This window comes from Aplidium turbinatum, chromosome 8 (assembly GCF_918807975.1).
Source record: "Aplidium turbinatum chromosome 8, kaAplTurb1.1, whole genome shotgun sequence".
Classification (NCBI taxonomy): Eukaryota; Metazoa; Chordata; class Ascidiacea; order Aplousobranchia; family Polyclinidae; genus Aplidium; species Aplidium turbinatum.
Window position 1 is genome coordinate 3,551,294 of NC_137479.1, and position 22,555 is coordinate 3,573,848.

Consider the following 22,555-nt stretch of genomic DNA (forward strand, 5'->3'; position numbering starts at 1 on the left):
AATATTCATATTTTAGTCGTCGTCGTTCGTATGAAGCAGAAAGTTTGTGATCAGCCGAATGAAAGGACTTGGAGCCAACTTTTCGTCAGATCGTCAAGTGTGCGGAGGCCTGTTATTCCATTGGGAGGGGAATAGATGGGACACCCAAAGATGATGTGGTGAGCTGTTTGCTCCGTCGCACCGCACTGACAAGCAGCAGAGTCCCTTATGCCCCAGCGTGTTGAGCAAGCATTGAAGCGGCCAACTCTCGTTCTTATTCGGTTCAGTGTCACCCACTCCCTTCTCTGAAGTTCAGAACCAAGTGAGAGTGAAGAGGCAGGAGAGACATCGAATAGAACGAGGCGAGACTTTATTTTTGGTACAGTGCTCAATTCCTCGGACCAGGCATCTGACGTGCTGAAATCAGCGAGCTGGAGTTTTGCAGCATGCCTTAAAAAAGGGCACCGTGATGGTAGGCGTTGTATGATTGGGACATTGAAACAATAATACAAAAACTTTTGATTTTTCAAGTTATAGCCTACAATTTTTAAGACACTTATCGTATTCAAAATCATAAAACCTCTGGTGACTTCGGGTCTCAATTGCCGGGTTACGTCCATGACGTAATCAGGATCCAACATACTTCGCTGGTTAAAAATTTCTCAGTGGAAGACGGATCATTCGTATAAAGAGTAAACTCGAAACAGTTGAAATTGGAAGGGATTATAGTGACGTTATCAAATTTTGAAGACTCTGGGATCTTCTTTTCGTAGTTGTATATTCACGAAGTCCTCTCACAGCAGCTTCGCTTTCATCTAAGTGCAATCTCTTTGCCACTTCAATGATTTCGTTTTCTCCGTGTGTCATTACTGTGTCCTCTGGTCAAATAGTTGGATCAAGTACTTTTCAGCTGTTAATAAATGACAAGTATGTTGAATTCAACAAGCGATCTTGGATGGAATTTCCTAAGTGATTATACACCCTTCTCTGTTGAGTGGAAAATACCACCCTTTGGTAGGGTGGAAATGACCATCTTTCCCAATAGGCTATGGGGTGGGAATGAAAAAGTAGAAGTGGAGTTTTTAGACCACCCCAAGAAGTGGTTAAAACTACAATTTTTGATTTACAGCGTAGAAGATGCGGGGATTGATTAGCGGGCTATTTCTGCAATTGTTTACATGTAATTCTACACCTTTGAACTCTAAGTTTTCTTCAGCATCCTTAGCAATGCCATAATGTCGTCCGGGTTCGTTTCTTCGTGTTTTAAGTAATTTTGCAAGATTATTAATTTTGTTATCTGCATCTCAAATAGTAGCCTACATGCTCTGTTTTACAGTTCAAGGCTTAGGCTATTTCGGATAATTCTTGCGAGTATTCGTACATCAAAGCCAAGTCCAACAAGAAATCCGTAGATGTTATCTTTGACAAGAGTCCTTGATATTTCGCACGTTCCCGAGAATCTTTTGTGTCGCTAATAGCCCCCTTTTTGAAAAATTCGAAAAGTGCTGGGAAATCATTCCAGACAGCACTAACTGTGCGGAAACTCCAGGCTACCTAACGTGTGTCCAGTAGGCCTACCCTTCCGATTTTCAACAACTGCACTTCAACAGCCGCTGCACATTCACCCAATTCCCTGCTATTGTTAGGAGAAGCGTGGTAAAGGCTATAGCGTTTGTCCATAAAAGATCGAAATCGATTCAAATTACTGACTGATTTACAGCATGACGAACCGATAGTTCCAATCTATGGTTGCACAATACCACATCACAATGTCTGGAAATTAATCACGAAGCCATTTTGCTACACCATTTTTGCGACCTATCATCACAGCCGCGCCATCACATACAACACCAATCAAACAAGAAGATAAAAATGTTGTAGACATGCCATATGATTTTAGGCAGCTCTTCAGGGAATCAAAGATGCCATTCACCGTAAGACTAGCGAGCTCAACAAGACAAATACATTCACAGGTTCGTTTCCGTCAAGACTGGTACGAAGATATATTATCAGAGTGAATACCCGATTTAACCTGGCCGACTCATCAAGAATGATTGATATACTTTTACTGAACAGGGCAAAGCATAATAAGAGTATAAAATATTTGAGCTTCCGGAACGCCGTTTCGGAGAAGTCAATTTTTTGATCGAGCTTTCGGAGCGGCGCTCCGGACCGCTCCGGCTGAAATCCAGCCCTGTATGTATCACTTGGGCCTATTTTTCTTACAAAAGTAACTTTAATAAAATATAATAATCAGTTTCTTGTTTTTTAACGTTGATTTTCCGTTTTTACAAAGGTTCTACTAACTGCTAAACAAGTTATAAAGCGTTCACAAGCAATTTGGTGGTTGCCAATGAAGTGGCCAGCGTGATTGTTTTTCCCATCACGCTTCATTGCACAGAGCTGCAGGAAATCTGGCAACACATTTGTTTCCCAAATCATTGGGTCCTTGGGATAATAATTTTGTTCAGTTTAGTTCGGATTCTCTTCGAACAACATACGAGTCTCCTACAAGTCAGCAATTGTGAACTGAGCAAGTCAGCAAGTACAACTGGGCTAGCAAGAATTAAGCAAGTGGCTGAATCAACTGGTACACCTCCAGTTGCTTTAGGTATGTAGAGCCAACTGTAATTCATCTATTTTAAACTGTTAGGTTTGGCGATGCTTAATTTACTTTCATCTATGTGACCTTGAAATCAACATCGCATGCACCGTTTAAACTTCTGTAGTTTTGCCACCTTTTACTTTTGTTGGTTTTGTTCTCATTCACTATTTGTAACTTTGTTGTTGTTTTCCAACAAAGAAAAAATACGGTAAATTGAATTGAAAGTTGGTAAATAGTGAAATTGACAAAGTGATAACTGAGCAAGCCAAAACGATATGTTACAAGTCAGCAAATTCAGTTTATAGCAAGCAATAACCAATCAGATCTGACGTGAGCACATAAATTTCATTTGCTGACTTAGCAGTAGCTGAAAAGCACTTGCCGAGTGGGCGAGTGGTCCCACGACCATATCAAACTCAGGGTGAAAATACCATTTGCTGCAACATAGCAGAGGTCTAGAAAATCTAAAAGCTGCAATGTCGACTGCCGTATGTGCTAGAGACTGAAATAAAGTTTCAAAACTTTTATGCATGTTTTTTACTCATCATTAAAACATTTTGACTGTTTATGGGTTACCCAGACAGCAAATCTGTAATTTTTTACCGTACATTGTAATGTAAAAAAAACGACAGATTTCGTGTCCAGGTAGTACTAGGGTGCAACCTAGTTCGTACCTTGAACCATTCGTACAGTCAGTTCGTACCCTGAAAAGATTGAGAAATTTTTTTAAAAAAAAGCGGAAGTCGCTGATCGCAGTTTAATAACACAAAGCCGAAGTCGCTGATCGGAGTTTCCCCAAACAATTTGAAGCAAACTCGAGGGTTAGGGTTAGCGGAAACTGCGGAAAAATGTTTGCGGAAACTGCGATCTGCGAGGGTTAGGGTTAGCATAGATTACGGTATGGTTAGAGTTTGGGTAAGCGGAAACTGCAGTTAGCAGCGGAAAATGCGGAAAAATGTTTGCGGAAACTGTGATCAACGAGGGTTAGAGCATAGATTACTTTATGATAGGGTAAAGGTTAGCGGAAACTGCGGAAAAATGTTTGTGGAAACTGCGGAAAAATGTTTGCGGAAACTGCAATCAGCGAGGGTTAGGGTTAGAGCATAGATTACTCTATGGTTAGAATTAGGGTAAGGGTTAACGGAAACTGCGGAAAAATGTTTGCGGAAACTGCGATCAGTGAGGGTTAGGGTTAGAACATTAGGGTGGAGTGAAAAAAGTTTTTTGTTTAAATAAAAAAAAACAGGGTTCTTAAATCCCAACAAATGACCTAAAACTTCATTAAAAATTGACTTTAGGGGGTTGCCCCCATTTTCCAGCCGGCAACCCCCAATTTCTGCGGGCGAGGGGTAAAATTGTCTATCTCGGTAACCACTGGTCGTAGAGTCATGATATATAGCTCAAAAGCTGTCAAAACATCATGTTTCTATCTGTCCTAAGAAGAAAGTTTGCTCTATTGTGAATACAAAACGAGTTATAGCCAAAAAACCAAAATATACACACATTTTTGTTAAAATTCAGCATTTTTTCTGACAAATTGTGATCTCTCATAAGTTTTTTGAAAAAAAAATCTGATATGTTGCACAAGATATAGTAACACACTGATAATACCGAAGATTGGGCCCATAATCCAAAAATATTCACAACACAGTCCTTTTAACATCAGTTCAAAACATCATAATGAAGCACTCACATTAAGCATAATGTTAATTGCAGCAGTGCAAAAATATCACAAGTGTTTGGTGATGAACTTCAAAGAACTCATATTCATTTTGCAAAAACAAGTTGCTTTGCCTGGTGTGACATGTTAGCGACGTGGCCGAGCGGAACTGCTCGTGGTTTTCAATACTGCAACGGCAAAGCACGAGTTTGATTATGGCTGGAGGCAGATTGTGTTTGACATAGGCTATATTTGGGGGGCTGGAGACTCGAAGAGTGGTAAACTCATATCCCATTCGCCCCCAAACTTAATGTTTTTTCATTATGTATATTTTGTTGATTTGTAATTCCTCAGTTGAAATGTTTCAAGTGTGAGCTTTGCTAATCCTAAAAGGCTCTGTTTTTAAAATGACAACTCAGGCTTTCTGATGGCACAATAATCACAAAAAAAAATTGAATAGGTATGTCAATTGGATTAAAACGGCTTATGTAAAACGCATTTTTGTGTCAAATTTTTTCATCAGTTTACGAGACTTAACTTTTTGGCGAATGAGTCCATCTCGTCTTTCAAATCCTGAATCTTGTGCTGATGCTTCTGTTACGAGCTTCATATGTCGTTCCACTGTTTGATTGTGGCATGGATAAAACAAAATCAGAGGCTTCTCGCGGCATTCTTCCAACTCTGCATCGGTTAAGTGCTCAATTGCTGGAGAAAGTTGTTGATAAGGTTCAATATCAACTAACTTGTGGTATGCCTTTGCTTCCAAGTTCAACTTTGGAACACAGAACAAACGAATTGGACTGCAGTTCAATGGGTTGGAACTGCTATGACTTTCAATGTCCATAAGTGAATTTGTTTCAGCGGCATGTTTGCGAATTGCAAGCACCTTGGTCACACCCTTATTTCGTATGTCTTCATTATCATCCCCCAGCATTGCAATCAGAATATTTTCGGGCTGTGCGAAATAACCGTTTCTTGTCACCACATTCAAAGCAATTTTTCGAACGTTTTGGTCAGAAAAATTCAAAACTCGTTGAATCAAGTTGAAAAAGTTTATGGATCCATTTGTTATATGGTTGTTTAGCTTGATTTCAAACCAAGTCGGAAAATATACTTCAAGGCAAAAACGAACCAGAAGCTCCAGGTTCAAAGGCAGTTCATCCACTGTCACATAATAACGTAAAATTCTGCATCCCAAAGTTAGCCATCTTGAATGCACAACTGGTCCAACCTCCAAATAAGCCAGATCATCATCAACGTTTCCTTCAATAATTGCCCAGCAAATTTTATAAGCATAGAACTGGTCCGTACTTAAAGGGCGGGGAAACCCAAATTAACTTTGCGAGTTTTTTGTTTCAGCGTGATGTCATTGTGTACAACATGCGTTTTAGCAATAAAAAAATCCAAATTTTGTTGCCCTCGTCTCGCTAGGGCCGCTTTTGTTTGATACCCGTTTGCGAGGTCTCGTTGCGCATCAAGCTGTGATTCTGTTCGCTGTGACGTCACAAGGTACATATAGTTGTGGCCAAAAGTTTAAGACCAGACTTGATTTATGACGATTTTTGCATTACTTCAAAATACTGCATCAGATATAAGATGATGCATAAAAATGATGCAACTGAAACAATATATGATGCAGTATTTTGAAGTAATGCAAAAATCGTCATAAATCAAGTCTGGTCTTAAAGTTTTGGCCACAACTATATGTACCTTGTGACGTCACAGCGAACAGAATCACAGCTTGATGCGCGCGAGACCTCGCAAACGGGTATCAAACAAAAGCGGCCTTAGCGAGACGAGGGAAGCAAAATTTGGATTTTTGTTTTGCTAAAACGCATGTTGTACACAATGACATCACGCTGAAACAAAAAACTCGCAAAAAGTGAATTTGGGTTTCCCCGCCCTTTAAGTCATTCACAACTTCGGATGGGAGCTTTGGAAAGGCCAAAAGTGGTGGCGAGAGCTCTTTGAATTGAGTAACTGGCCAACAGGATACAGTTCCATGTAGTTTTTTTCCAGTTGGACCTGCAAATGTGTCTGGGCCACTTGTAGCACCATCGAGACCTCCAAACACATGTCTCAAAGGCAATTCATTAGTAGCCTATGTAGCAGAAATACGATCCATTGAAATGGCTTATTCAGCAACTCTTCCAGGCTTCGAATGCATCCGTTTTGTTTTCCTGTCATTGATACAGTGCCATCAGTACCAACAACTGCCAGTTTGTTTTGCAATTTTGTACCTTGTAATGAATTGAATAGATGTTGAGCTATGGTTCTGCCCTTGCCATCTTCAGGTGAAAAGTGGGTGAGGTAATAACTCCCCGGCTCGCCAACTGCAGTATAGTGTTCTTCCAATTGAACAGATCTGTAGTGCTTTTCGTTTGGTCCTTGCACAACCGTTTGTGTTATGTCTTTACGTCCATCAAAGTATAGACCATCCATTCACTATACTAAAATTTTGTTGCTCTTCTTGCCATAGCCCCCCCTGCATCTTTCACATTCGGTATTATCAGTGTGTTACTATATCGTGTGCAACATATCAGATTTTTTTTTCAAAAAACTGATGACAGATCACAATTTGTCAGAAAAAATGCTGAATTTTAACAAAAATGTGTGTATATTTTGGTTTTTTGGCTATAACTCGTTTTGTATCGTAAATAGAGCAAACTTTCTTCTTAGGACAGATAGAAACATGATGTTTTGGCAGCTTTTGAGCTATATATCATGACTCTACGACCAGTGGTTACCAATATAGGCAATTTTACCCCCTCGCGCGCATAAATTGGGGGGTTGCCGGCTGGAAAATGGGGGAAACCCCCTAAAGCAGTGATTCCCAACCGCGGCTCTTAGAGCCGCATGCGGCTCCAAGCTAGCCTTCTTGCGGCTCTCATTGGCCCCTGAAAATCCCACAAAAAATATAAAAAATCTATTTATAATATTTAAGGCGATTCTTTTTTGACTTGTCAAAATTATTTACGAAGTTAAAATTGTTTACAAACTGCATAGTCGTTGTGTCGTAGAGGTTGCACTGTCAGTGAACTTTTCATTTTACATCTTACACCTAGGGTACGTGTACCCTTTGGGGGTACGAAGCACCAAAGCAGGGGGTACGACATGCAATGTGAAATCATAAATCAAATCCTATTGCAGTTAATGTGGCCACTGCTCCTGATAATTTACAATTGGAGTTGCTAGACATGCAGTCAGATATCGAGCTCAAACAATTATTTCAAAGTGAAGACCTACTTGAATTTTGGAGTCGAGTTCCAGAGGGAAAGTATCCCAACTTGAAAACCAATGCCCAGAGAAACGCCTCTGTATTTGAATCAACTTACGTATGTGAAGCACTTTTCAGCAAAATGATTAGAATCAAAAATAAATACCGCAATCGGTTGACCGATGAGCACCTCAAGCAGCTACTGCATTCTCTGCAATTGTGCACGTGTAGGCTATTGTTTTTGATATGATGGTCAGAAATAAAAACAACTGAACTGAACTTGTTAATGCTCAAAGCCAAGTTGGACAAATTGATTTGTGTTATTTTTCTTGTTAGTGTTGCCACTGGCGCCGACTTACGGGGTTACGGGGTGGCCACGCCACCCCGTAACCGCTGTGGCGGGGTGGCAGCCACCCCGTTTAGGTTACATTACTTACTGCAAATAAATGTAATTTGAACGGACGTTTAAATCTTTTTTTGATCATTGGTTTTCGCTTCAAGTCAACGTAAAGCAAGAGGTGAACCAATACAGTATTGCAAAGAAAATGATTGTTTTTGTCACAAGCATGATACTCGCGTAACATCAAGCAAGCTACGTGAAGATTACGCAACGCAACACGTGGCTACGAGTTTTTTCCTTGTTGTTGTTGCGATCGTTTTATTTGTTACTTGTCATAAGTCATTGTTACATTTGTTAGGTTTACAATGAGATTTATTAATCAATAAAATATGATCTTTCCATTGCCTCCTTCAAAAATCTTTTTTGAAAATTTTTAAACTGCTCATAATATCGCTATAAATTATGCCAGCTATAAAATACTTGGAAATAAAATTATCTCGATGATTGATAGCTCCACCCCCTAAATGAATATCTATTTTCAAATTTCATTAAAAAAATGCAATTTTCGAAACTTTTTGAGTTTTATTTAAAAAGTGCACTTAGTAAAGTAGCAGTTTTAACGTTCTGCAAATTTACACGTTTACATGATTCTATTTGAGGAAAGCTACACCCCCTGCCAATTCCCAATAATAAAAGCAACCTTTTTCAATTACTCAAGATTTTGCATTTTGAATTATTTTCCGATTTCAATTGGAGTGTACTGTCCTCTACTTCATGCTTTAATTTCTACTTTGTTATCTACTTCATGCAGTAATATTGCGTGTCAATGCGTGACAAACTGTGAGGTGGGAATTTATTGGTCTGACATAGGAGTTGCTTGTTACATCATAGAAAAAATTACGAAAAGTCGTCCTGTAAAAGTCTGAGGCGGGAATTTATTGGTCTGACATAGGAGTTGCTTGTTACATCATAGAAAAAAATTACGAAAAGTCGTCCAGTCAAGTTTTCGTCGACATTCCAGTTTTATTCAGCTTAAAGATGCCACCGAAAAAGCGTTCAAAATTGCAGCCCTCCATTGAGTCATTTTTTGTTGCGTCTAGTCAGGATTTCAGCCAGCATGAAAGTGACCAAATGCCTGAACGAAACGAAAGTGTGCCACTGCCAAAAGGCGTTAGCACGATCAGGGAGGTGGAAGAACCGAGCACAAGCAGGATAATCGCTGTTGAAGGGAGAAGCTATCAAAAATCGTGGGAGAGCGAATTCCCGTGGCTAGAATACGATAGATGCAAAGATAGAGCATTCTGTCCGATTTGCAACTATGTCGCAACTGCTTGATCTATTTGCAAGCAATGAAACAATTTCATTAATGCTTCCAAACGTGGTCTGCATTGTGAAAATACACTTATCGTTGCCTTCCACCACCTGCGAGGCGGAGCGATCGTTTAATGCACTCAGGCGCATAGAAAGCTACTTGCGATCTACCATGACGCAACAGCGATTGAACCACGTCCTAATTTTAAATGTTTATCAAGCTGAAGCTTCACGGTTACAACTTGACCAGTTGATTAACAGTTGGATTGACAGAGCTGCTGTTCGCAAAAATACTTTTGCCAAATGTTAAGTGTCAGAGCAGCAACGTAACAATAAAATTCACGACATACCTCCTGTGCTTTGTTTTAAAGTTGCTTTGTAAATTATCGAGCTACAAATCAGGTGTGAAAAGACAATTGCATCTACGAAACACGCTTAGTAAAAATCAAACAAAAACATGCAGTTTGAAAGTTTTTAGGTTGCCATATTGTGCTATCCGCCACCCCGTGCAAAAATAAAAGTCGGCGCCTATGAGTGTTGCTATTCGTTGGTACACGCTTTCATGCTTTAAAATTTTCGTTATAATTACTTGAGTGTTTTCATGCGGCTCCATACGCACTCTGAAGTTTGAAATTCGGCTCCGACACCAAGAAAGGTTGGGAATCACTGCCCTAAAGTCAATTTTTAATGAAGTTTTAGGTCTTTTGTCGGGATTTAAGAACCCCGTTTTTTTTTATTTAAACAAAAAACTTTTTTCACTCCACCCTATTAGAACATAGATTACGCTATTATGGTTAGAGTTAGCGGAAACTGCGGAAAAATGTTTGTGGAAGCTGCGATCAGCGGACTTCGGTTTTGAGCTATTTTTTCTCTCAATCTTTTCAGGGGGAAAATTTTAAAATGATTGCGGAAACTGCAATCAGCGACTTCGGCTTTTTTTAAATTTTTTTCTCGATCTTTTCAAGGTACGAACTGAGGGTCCTAACTGTTCATGGTACGAACTAGGTTGCATCTGTAGTACTATACTATATTTTCCATCTCAAAAACAGCCATGAAAAAAGGATATTCTGTATGCTCAACTTATTTGACGATTTGGCTAAACAATATTGAATTTGCTGGAGTCCAAATTGTGGGATTGCTGTGCAAGAGGTTAATTTGATAATTGTGCAAAATAGCAATGGTCTCTAGCTTATTACCATTTATTACACAAATACACAATGCACATACAATTTTTGAATTGAAGTGCATAGGTTATACTAGCCTATTGCAATATGAACAAGATAATTTATTATTTTACAGCATAAGTTGTAAAGTTTTTTTTGCAATAAAAATATATAAATATATATACCAAAAATTTGAGGTCACCAAAACAGCTGCTGCCTTGTACACATTATTAAATTAATACACGAAAATTGTTCTGAAATGTTAGACATAACTGGCCACACCCTACTGGCCAGTCTTGTCAGCTAGATACTGATCACCTTTACCAAAGGTGTAATAAATTGGGTTTGGCATAGTTGCTGAAGGAAAGATTGGCTAGAGAAAGGAACAGGCCTCCCTACTCTCACCAGTGCCGAAGGCTTAGTAGCCTATAATGAGAGCCATATCTTCTCATCCTTTGATCCATGAATTCAAGAATAGGATTCACCTTTGTTTAGTTTACCATTGCTAATTTGTTGATTTATTATTTAGATCTTTCAAATTAAGAAAAACATGTCTCTAAAAGTTCGAAAGCGTGCACACACAAATGCAAGTGTTGTGTCTGTAGAAAATGAAAGCAACAACTGTGATAAAGAAGTTGCACCAGTAAAAGTCTTAAAGCCATCAAGGTCCGGCCAGGAAATAGTGAGTTGAATTACCATTTGCTTGTTAACTGGAGTTGTGTCATGTAAATGTAGTAGAAGTGAGTAAATTTTCAATGGTATTTTGCCAGTATGTGTAATGTGTATTGACTTAATGAATTACATGGCAGGCCCTCTATAAACCTGCTGAATTTGCGGATCCTGATGGTAGCAATCATACCACCCCGTATATCAGACTAACCAAAGAAGAGGCATTGAGAGGAGGTAGGGTGTTGGACAATCTGTTTTTTCCAATTTATCAACAAACAATTGTGATTTTCCAGAATGTACGAATTAGTGTAACCACAATGCTGCTCTAGAAATGTACAGTTTTATACACTAGGTACAGTGAGGGTTGGATAACTTTTTACACTGAACGTTGGGTAGATTTGCGCTCTAAGGAATTAACCAACAGCAGATCTTATAAGTGATCGATTAACCGACTTCATGGATGGGTTAATTAAAAATCAGTTTGTGCTATGATCATCTGTGAATCAACAATCTGCGATTTTAATCAGCGGATTATGGCTAATGCACAAATTTAAAAAAAAAACAGTCCACAAACTAAACTTCCTAATCACTCAATTTGCTTAGTTTGTGAATGATCCATTGTTGATGCATCTGACATTACATAGACTAAGTGTAGAATAGTTTTTGTCAAGAAGTTTTAAAGATTTGTTGTAGATTTTTTAACATGTTTTTTATATTATTTACAATACAAACAATAATAATTTAAACATTTCCGGCTTTTATGAGATCCTCATGTAAAACATCAATTATATAAAACAAGGTTCATGGTTAACTTGTCATTTAGGAGAATTCCATTTTTGAAGATTATATTTGATTTGTGTGTACAATGAAAAATATGCAAAGTACAAAAAATGTTTGTATTTTAATATGTAATCTCAGCATTTATTTCATGTCCAGTAAAGTTCTTTTCTATAGTGATTTAGATGATGTTTGCTGAAACTGGAAATATTACAACTCATAATATTCTACTTTGTCTGAGGGCATTGCACGTCATTATTTTGTTTGATTATTCTATAGCAAAATTGACTTTTGGAGATTCATTTATAAAAAGTGCTCACAACAGTGGTATGTATAGCACTATGGCATACCATACTGTCTTTTAGGTGCAGACAATTAGGTGCCTGCCAAACAGGTCACACACTGCGGCGCATAGGAGCCTAAGCCGTGGGACCCATATTTCTGCGTGGGAGCAACTTTTTATGCTGCATTGATACATAAAACAATAGATGAACTAGCAGCAGGAAAACATTTTTAAATGCAAACCGCAACAGCTTCGCGATAAATAATCACTAGAATGAACGTCACTAGAACGAGTAGCGATGCTACAATCCCACCCCAGACAAAAAAAAATTGTCATTTTTACATTGATTTAACGTCTGCAGACGTTGAATGAATGTAAAAATGACTGATTTTGCTGCCTAAGACATAGCAAAAAGTCTACCATTTTGCGTCGATTCAATGTCATCAGATGTTGAATGCACCCAAAAACAACATAATTTGCTACGTTGACGCAGCGTGCGTTTAGCTTTGGTCTGCTACTATTCGGTGAGTCCGATTCGGTGAGTTCCTAACCTCTAACCCCTAACCCTAAAACGGCAATGATAATTAGGCTGCGATACCCGATAATTTAAAAAAAAACTTGAAAAAATCCCCCGTTAAGAGATCGGACTCACCGAATCGGACTCACCGAAACGGGCCATTTCGGTTTAGCTTAATGCGCTTGCAAACAGACTCGATGTCGCTTTCGACAGTCGAAACCTCTGCAGAGAATTGTCGCGGCAGTGAATCGCTTGCTGTGAAAATGAACTTGAAGTCTCGGCGCTAGGTAACCACTAACCAACTCAACAAGGGCTGGTACAAACCGCATTGCGTACACACGGCGTAAATCAACACAACAACGGACTCGCACAAACTGCATGGCGCACACACGACCGTTGCCATGGAAACGCGATCAAAGGCGGGGAATATGCGCATCTTTTGTTTCATCTACAACATGAAAACGGGCGTATTACAGCGAATTGAAACTTGAAAGCTGGTCAGCGATAAGTTGCGATATTGTAGTGAAAAGGGAGCAATGTCAAGTCGAAAACTTAATCAAACGTCTCTCCGTAACTATTTTTCAAGGGCTGTTTACGGATGTCAGCAACTTTTAAATTTATTCAAGGTGACGTGCAGTTGAATTGATGTAAACATGAATGATTTTACTTTCCACAGGTATATTTTCAAGCATATGATCAAGTTAGTATTTTCATTCCATTTACAGTATACCTTTTAGTAAACCTTTTCCTCTTTTGTTTCATGCTAATAAATCTAGTTCGTTGCTAAACTTTATGTTGGGCTTAGCTTAAAGAGTCGCGCAGTCCATCAACCGCTAGCCAACGCAGACGCATAGCATGTGTTTTGGTCGAGTTTTGTTTATAATAATTAACGGTAGGTCGAACGTAGCGATAACTCCGAGTGTGGCAATAAAAGCAATCCTAGTGTGACGACATACTGTAATTACGTCATCCATCTGCGTGGCATTTCGCTGAATTTACGTTGCTGCTGATGAAACACGCTTTCGCCCCCACGCCCAAAAAAATAGTTAGGCGCCTATGCTGCGGCGTCAGCATATTTCGGTGCGGCGCACTGTGGCGCCTGGTCATTTAGGTGCTTAAAATTGCACAGGTAACCCAGGCTACCTTAAATCTTGGTCAGACTATGAGTATAAAGCACTAAAGCAGCATCAGGTTACTTTTAATCAAAAATTTCAAATTATAAATACCCCCTCCTCCGGTAGCAAAATTTTTCGTACGCCACTGAATGTACCCTCAATATGCATGGTTCACTAATCACTAGTTTGAGTAAGCCAATGACATTGTTTATGTAAAACATTACATGCGAGACGTCATAGTGTGTTGTATCATATTGTTTGTTGTAAATACAAAATCTATCCAAATGAATAACCTAGCTGCTGCAAACTAACAAAATATCGTCAATGCAAGCTGAGTAATGAGTATAGTTGGCTAATCTTATATGATATGTACAATATAACTTGCTGGTTATAATTAGCAAATTGCCGAACCTAAATATCCTGACGCCACAGTGCGCACCTAAAGGACGTGCTCCATAAGTTTATAACAAAATTGAAAAAGGCTTGACAGCATTAGTTGAGTAATTAGGATGTTACATTGTTGTTGTGGATGAGTTAATTGTCCTTTAGTAATCAATTGCTATGATGTGCTAAACCGTGAAGCATTCTAATATTTCTTACACTTTTACTTTTTTTTTTGTTTCATTAGAAAGTATTCTCAAAAAAATATCTTGAACTTGAAGAAAACTTTCACTTTTTTAGATTTTTAGTTGATCAATCAAAGAAGACTGTTTCAGCAATAATTGAGATTTTTCTTTGTCATACTGTATAACTTAAATGCAGCTTCTGATTTTAAGATTGCCGACCAGCAAGAGTGTACGCAGATGGTATCTACGACATGTTTCATTCCGGCCATGCGAGGGCGCTCATGCAGGCAAAAAACCTTTTCCCTAACACCTACCTCATTGTTGGAGGTTTGTTCATGTTCATCATTTTGTGCATTTTTATTAATACCCAATATGGCAGGTGGGAAGTCAGCCGACCGCCTATTGGTTGTAACTAATCCCTTGATGACGTCTGGTGTGCTAGGCAACATTGTTTTCGAACTCAATCCTTGTTTGAGTCTCTGGGGCCGAGGATTTATATTGTTTTACAAGGCCAAGGTATCAATCGTTTTCCGGACTACACTGACAAGTCGTCTGAGGACAGTCAGTCTTTGGTATTGTTGTTCAATGCAAGGTCCCTTTCTGCTTCATTCAGAAGATAAAAGATCATGCAGTGATATAGCCTGCAGTCTTATTTAGCATAAGATTCACAAAGCACCGCTTCCTGTTGGTGCTTAATGGACCGGAATATCCGATACCTTTGTGAGTACGACTAAGGCACTTCCATGCCCGTCTTGGCGCAGTCGTAGTGGTGGCGTGTAAAAGATATAGCAACGGAGCCAGGTTGTGTTAACTAGATCTCCATGCTGCCACCAATTTATGGTCTGCACAATTGTTTTTGTTTGTGGTCTCAATAGTTACACTTCAACACCGTAAAATAATCTGATTTGTTAATACTTTATGATAGAGTTTTGGTAGAGAGTTTGCTTTGTTGAACCATAGAGAAATAAAACAAAGTAACTTCAGCGGGTTTAACATAATACATCATGTTAAAGTTACTTTGTTTTATTTCTCTATACTTTATGATAGATAGAACAACTAAATTGCAATGTTGTTGGTGTAAAGCTGACATATAATGTTAAGATTTTTGCTGAAATTCTGCACTGCAACTTTTCAGTATGCAATGATGATCTAACCCACCGGAACAAAGGGAGGACTGTGATGAGCGAGCGTGAAAGATACGAGGCGCTCCTGCATTGTCGATATGTTGATGAGGTGGTACGGAACGCCCCCTGGGCACTGGACGACGAGTACCTTGAAAAACACAGGGTATGTACTATGTAGTACGTGCTGTAGCAATGCTCAACATCGTACGAGGTTTGATTGGCCAAACACACCAAAGATCAGACTAGGTATTCCAGTTCCATTATTTTTTTGCATATTCATTCCGTCGTCGTGTACAACTGTACATACATTTGCACTGCAGTGTATTATGAAATCTTATCTGTGACCAGGCATGGACGATGCTAACATTGTCATGTTACGATGAATGTGTTCCAGATTGACTTTGTCGCTCATGATGACATTCCCTATGCATCGACGTCATCCGCCGATGTTTACAAACACATAAAGGCGCGAGGTGAGTTGCTTGCGAAGATTGGCACTGATAGCTGCTCGGTGGGCATAGCGGTTACCTTGCGTAGAAATGTTGAAAATAGAAATGCATCGTGTATTATTTTTATCAACGTTCATACTGCGGCTTGGCAAGAACAGGCACGGCGGGCTGCTTTCCGAACCCAACAGATGAGCTGAAAGTGCATGGTATCTAAAGTTCTCCTGTGTTTGCGATGACTTCGCTTTGTGGTTGGCCTGATCCCAGGGTTGAGAAAAACTCGTTTTTTTAAAAAAAAAGTCCAACCCACATGTTTTTTTCTTAAAAACCCCGTTTTTTTGGGTTTTAATTAGAAAAGATGCAAAAAAGGTAGATTCATGCTTATTTCACCTCAAATACTACTTTTTATCAATGAAGTGCCTCTCACTCACAGTACATGCTGGCATAACTCAATAAAATAATGCACTAGGGCTGTTTAACTATGAGGCCTTCTTGCATAAATGAGTTTTAGTGTAGTACAAAGTGGCAGTACTTGATTTTTGTGTACAGAAATATCCGCTGTGTTTTCAATTTATCCTTGGAAATTTCCTTCACAATCACATCCTTTAGTCCTAATTTGAAGTTTGTTTTAAGTACCTTGTAGTACTTTGGTTCATTTTTTCAATTTTCTGATAAAAAGTGAACAAATATGATGCTCTGGGTTTTTTAAGTGGGTTTAAAAAAAAACACCCTGGGTTTTTTGGGTTGGGTAAAATACGGACAACCCTGCCTGATCCAAACAATACAGGGTTTCATATTGCCATTTGTGCCATGACGTCACAATTGGGATAGATATCATGAGTTGCTTGACAATATCTATCATTACTTCCTCGCTCTTATAGCGGGCACTCAGACTTGCACTGACAGCTGGTAACATCATCGCAAGCTATGCGGTGATAATTTCACCATGTTTTCACTTATTGCGATCTTGATGCAACTAAGAATTATTAGACAAGCAAAACAAAGTAACCTTAGCTGGTTTAACGTAATGTATTACATACAAATGCATTATGTTAAACCCGCTAAGGTTACTTTGTTTTGCTTGTCAGTGGTTCAATAAAGCAAACTCTCTTCCACAGCTTTAAGAATTATTAAACTAACTTGAAATGTAAAACGAATTCGCAGTCAACGACATTACTTCCAGGAATGTTTTGCGCAACACAAAGAACTGAAGGCATTTCAACTTCTGACGTTATCACTCGCATTGTAAAGGACTATGACGTGTACATCCGACGTAATCTTGCTCGGGGGTACTCTGCCAAGGATCTCAACATCAGCTTCATGAGGGTAAGTCCTGCCATGGCGGAAGTTGCTTCCAATGGCTCACCATCTTCAACCATGGTTTATACAGTGATAATACTTGATTGTTACCGCAGGCACGTTTGACAACCAAACATTGTTTGCAAGATGGAGTGAAAGTAACAAGGATTAATGTTTGAATGTGGTCAAAAGAGCTTTGTTTTTATACCAAGAGTGACGATGATTGTCGTGTTGCATCCGTTCATTGTCTTCGTTTGTTCAGGAGAAGAAGATAGTCGTCCAGAACACTGTGGATACTGTGAAGGATCGGCTAAAGGATATGGGAGAGAAGTACAAAGAATTTGTAGGCAAGATCGAGGATAGGAGCTATGAGATGCTGGACAGATGGAAGGAAAGATCGAATGATTTTGTCCGCAATTTCATCGAGATGTACGGAGCCATGGTGGGTGGCGTTGGTCTTTGTAACGAGATACTAACTCGGTACCAGTGATCGTATGCACAAACATCCCGTTTCGAAAGCCAGATGTTGGCATATCTTGTATCCGGGAAACGCTAATTATTCGACATTGGGATGTATGATACCGATAGACTACCGGCCAATCAATGTTGGGCCTGCGTCGCCAATAAAGCGCCAAAATTACCGAGAAACAAACCAAAGATTGTGTGATTTTTTGTTTCATAGAACCAGTACAAGGAGCAGATCATGGGAGCCATATCTCCAGGAAGAATGAGTCCTCTCGATGCTTCGGATTCGGAGGAGTTTGAAAGGTAACGATCTAGATACCTGACGAGGTTCTATCGGCGCTTACAATCACACTGTGATCGACTCATGCGTTTAGTTCTAGGCACAGTAACATGATCAGCAGTTTGAACGTATAATGAGAGCTTCTTAGTGTCAAGATGGCCTGGTTACCTACACAGTAGCGTGACAAGCATCAGGGACATTTCTAAGCAGCATTGTTTGTTGAAGTGACATTGTTACGACATTGATTAACGGTGTAATGTATGCGTTTCAGTCGCGCTATGACGCATTCGTGTTTAATCAATGTTTTAATTAATTATTTGCTGAGTCTTCTATAAAACTCCTGACCCTGTCAGGTCAATGCACGCAGAGTTCGTTGTGTACTTTGGACCTGTTGTTGCTATCATTAGCTGAAGTGGGAAATCACTGTTGCAACCGAACTTTGTTCACAACACGAAACTCTTCTCTCAACACACCATGTTTGATTGGTTTATGTTTACAACAATTATTAACAATTCCACGTAGTTACGTAAACATAATTGATGATCCTGACCTGTCAAGCGTAACCAAACATCTGACTATGCGATTATTAAAAGCCAGCGTTACTCCATTAACATACACTTTTCTAATAAAGTGGTCTCTGGTCTTATTGTTTCCCTTCCCTTGTTGTTGGGAATTCGAAAGCAAGTGGATCTAAGGTCACTTAATTTGAATTTCGGTTTTGGTTGGTTTGTTATTTGAGCTGATGTTTTCATTGCATTATGGTTCTCGTTTGTGCGGCTCGATAAGTCGACAACATCTGTCAGCTATTTTCCGGTTAAATCGCATTATTGCGAGCATGTCATGACTAAAATGATGCAAAGTATTTTTGTCTCCTGGCTAGTAGAGGGATGGCGATGAATAGTTAACATACGCAAACATTTTGTATCAAGCAGTCAAACATCACCCTCTAATTTCGATTTGGTTCCCCTGTGGTGGGGATGTTTAAGGGCATCCACAATAAATCAAATATCCACTGCAATATACAAACATTGCCGCCGAACACGCGCGTAAAACTACTTACGTCACTAGTGGCAAATGCTTTGTCCAAGAAGCAAACTGGTAGTTGCTTCGTCATAAGCGTGTCTGTGTTGTCATGATTGATTGGAGTTTTTCACACGCTTTGCGACAGATGTGGCCTTGAGTCTCTGCTGTTTAAAACTGAGCTAAAATTATTCTGTTCTGTCATAGCTTGACACCTTATAGTTGAGACCATTGGTTTGACTTTTTAAACATAGATTTAAAAGCCGACTGTCTAAGTGTCTAATGATTTATTGGAGCTATGCAACTTGCATTCGTGTCTGGCTACTGTACGTTTTCAATTCTGCTTCATATTTACAACGCGATCAGTCGACATGGCCTCACTGCTTCACGCAAGAACACATTCCATTTTTGAAGTCTGTGATATGACCCCACCTGGAATCGAACCCCGATGTACCAGCGCCGGAGCAGAAGGCACTAACCACTCTGTCCCTGAGATAGTTATAGCCGACTATCCTTACCCCATGTCTAGTCTTCCCTTCCATTAGCCACAACCAAGCAACTTTAATATGAGAAATTTAAAAACAATTTGTCAAAACAAACTCTTTGTGTTGTTCAGCCCCAGGTCTCCAAGTTTCCTCGTCAAGAATTCTGCTGACAAACTTTTCGATCCAGAGTCGGACGAAGAAGATGAAGATTAATCGAACAACTTTTCATCGTCGCATCTCAGTTAAAAATTACCTTTTTCGATTACTTTCTTCTTTCGCTGTAGCCAATTTGTTTTACTTTTCACACTCTAACTTTAAAAGCAATCTTCCCATTGCGATTTTCAAATGCACGCGATGCAATAATCTTACTCCATATAGCAGTGTTAGTATTCTTGCAGGTTTATGTTAACTGCCTGCCAGTAGAATGAATTTGTTGTTTAATTCATTCATATTCGTAACTTATTAGTAGTTAATGTCCAATGACCTTTCTTTTTACATCTTGCCATATTGGCAAGTGCCGCTGAGAAGTCATTGTGGCCGACAACGGAAATGTTTATCAGTGAAAAGAATCAGACTTTTCATTAAAGATTTCGGTTTGAGGCTCAACCGTGGCCTACGAAAATAGACGGCCTAGACACCCGTGCACAAGCCTTCGAAACTGAAGGCCGAAATCAATTGCAGATAAAAGTGTTACCTGAGTCTCATATTTGCCTAAGATGTTTTTTCAATTGCTTCAGTGTTTAAGTGTTTTTTTGTTTGTTTTTTATCACGAGAAGCTTTAATTTGATGAGCAAATTAGCATTGGATTATGCAATGTGTAAGCACTTTAGTTCATACAATCTATAAAATTCTCTATGTATATAGATTGAATAGTTTTCATTGGCGGATATCACATTAGCGACTGTCAATTTGCTAAAGTTCAGATTGCAAAAGGAGAAAGAAGCAGTGAGCACTGAAACAATTAAAGAAACATTTTAGGCAAATGTAACACCCAAGTATACTTTTATCTGCAATCGACTTCAGCCTTCAGTTCTGAAATCTTATGCACGGTGTCTAGGCCATCTATTTTCATAGGCCACTGGCCCAACTTATTCGTGATAACGTCTTGTGATGTTCCCACCGGTGAAGGTTGAGCTCGTGAGTCGACGCTGGTCACTTGTTATTATCGCCGGCTTCGCGTCTGGGTGACCAGTCCCCTTGCACGACTCGCGGATATCTCCTTGCACGGATATCGATTCGACATTTGTCCAGAACACGTAGCTGTGACTGACAGGACACTTGATGGGTTAGGGTTGAAACACTCAATAATTAGTTGTCTTCAACCGCTGCACAACAATGAGCGATGACCACCCTTCGTATTGGTTGGCTTCCTGTATGTTGTTGTTCGCTAAATTATTTTGAATCAGTGGTGACCTTGAATCAATCATCCTACTTGGGTGTGACTGTGGGGACTCGCGGGATCAACGGAATTATGGCGCTGGTTGGGGGCTGACGTCATCAAAGCGCTTTGTCTTCGTCGACTCCAATCACTCATCGGGAGTTCCCCTGTTGTTTGGACTGTGCAATGGTCAAAGTTCGGTTTGATATAGAACGTTTGTTTGAGATGTCACAGCAAAATGTTTGTTCGAGTCGCAATTCACTCTCATTTCGTCCACTGCTGTAGAACGTAGGTTTATGTTGAATGAACGTCACCATGATAATTCTGTCTTTCCGCCATTCCAGTGTTTGTCAATATGTAGTCACTGTTGGAAATATAACTCTGGGGTTCGTAGCGCGATCAGCGAATCTCTGAACGTATTACCTGCCCGCCACCTTGTGGACATGACGGCATTGCTGTGCCAGTCAGTCGGTTCATGAGTGTGGCGCAGGAGTTGAAAAAGAATGTGATCACCACGCCATGGTAATCGCATCAAATCTTCTGCGCTATTTTTGTTTTAGGAAACCGTATTATGTATCGTCAAATTTATGAAGAAAAGTTTTCATAATGCTTGCTGGCGTCACAATGTGGTTATCGATGTCATTAAGCAATCATGGCAATGAACTTATAGAATCTTGCAGTAAATTCGAGAATTATTGATCATTAATCTACGAGTCCCATTCGGCAGCTCAATTTAGAAACAATGGCTAGACTTTTTTGAAAATGTAAAATTATCACAAAAATAAAGAACTATCGTTGTCACAAATTGTATCGTGCCAAATGTGAGTTTCATGGCAGTGGTAGGCTAGGATACTAATGAGTGTCATGGTCGAAACGCTATGGTGTCTATGGCAGTTATCGGCAGCTAACCCCGTCAGCTGCCGAGGAGGTTTCCTAATAAAAAAATAAAAAAAAAATAAAAAAAAAAAAAAAAAAAGCGCGGGGTTTCCCAAACTGTGGTCCGCGACGACTGCACAGGTGGTCCGTGGCGATATGCAGGGCCGGATTAAGGGTACTGTAGGCCTAAGGCTGTTTGCTAAAGAAGGGCCTATTTTTGCAAACCAAGCTACAAAAGTAATAAAAATACATACATGAAAAATTGAAATTATTTACTCTAAAATAACATAAACATAACAGAAAAATGGCTAATGATGGCGCATAATTGGCTTTGGAAACAAACGCAATTTTAATTGCCAAATTTGAAGCAGATGGAAAAGATTTTGGAAAGAAATGTATAGTAGATACCTAATGCAACTTTAAACCAGGGGTTTTCAACCTTTTTTCCACCTCGACCCCCTCAGAGCAATCAATGTAGTCTCGCGCCCCCCATAAAAGTATTCAACAAAACATATTTAATGCAAAATTTAACCAAATTTTATTCATGCCGACATCCAGTTATGTTTAGTTTTGCTGTTCCAGCGTAAACTTCCGAAACGAAAAACGTTTTTTGCGATGTTTTCACGGCTTTTATTACGTTTCCTCCGATTGTTATTTTCATTTCTATCAAGCTTAGCTAGATAATAGGAGAAAAAAAATGAGATTAATCTACGTTTTCGCGCTTTCTCCGATTGAATTTATTGCAATCTTTTATGGATTTATTTAAATCAATTTCTGTGAGATGGTTGGTGCTGCATATTTTTAACTATTAAGTTTGTCAATGCGTGGACCTGCTGCTGAAAGAACTTTCAAACAAAATAGCCGACACTGATTTTTTTCAATGCCATTGAAAACGATAGTCAGAAATCTATATTTTGCATAGGATTCTACATAATTTTGCTTTTTGACCATAGCGTTGTTGCTGGTTAACTTTAGTCTGC

At 39.3% G+C, this 22,555-nt stretch overlaps 1 protein-coding gene across 1 annotated transcript; it reads left to right on the forward strand.

The window, feature by feature from the left end:
• Positions 1-2,461: 2,461 nt before the first annotated feature.
• Positions 2,462-21,715, forward strand: LOC145775308 (choline-phosphate cytidylyltransferase A-like). Its single transcript, XM_082586575.1, has 10 exons — positions 2,462-2,590; positions 10,805-10,957; positions 11,085-11,178; positions 14,413-14,529; positions 15,338-15,489; positions 15,721-15,799; positions 16,956-17,098; positions 17,334-17,513; positions 17,754-17,839; positions 19,453-21,715. Exons 2-10 carry the CDS (start codon positions 10,826-10,828, stop codon positions 19,532-19,534), a joined length of 1,065 nt encoding a protein of 354 aa, XP_082442701.1. The 5' UTR covers positions 2,462-2,590; positions 10,805-10,825; the 3' UTR covers positions 19,535-21,715.
• The last annotated feature ends 840 nt before the right edge of the window (positions 21,716-22,555 follow it).

What these genes read in the sequence shown, in the direction of transcription:
- LOC145775308 (XM_082586575.1), top strand. Translation starts at nt 10,826, where the DNA reads ATGTCTCTAAAAGTTCGAAAGCGTGCACACACAAATGCAAGTGTTGTG. An exon ending in TCGAGATGTACGGAGCCATG is followed by an intron (nt 17,514 to 17,753) that starts GTGGGTGGCGTT and finishes TTTGTTTCATAG; the next exon opens with AACCAGTACAAGGAGCAGAT. An exon ending in GATTCGGAGGAGTTTGAAAG is followed by an intron (nt 17,840 to 19,452) that starts GTAACGATCTAG and finishes TGTGTTGTTCAG; the next exon opens with CCCCAGGTCTCCAAGTTTCC.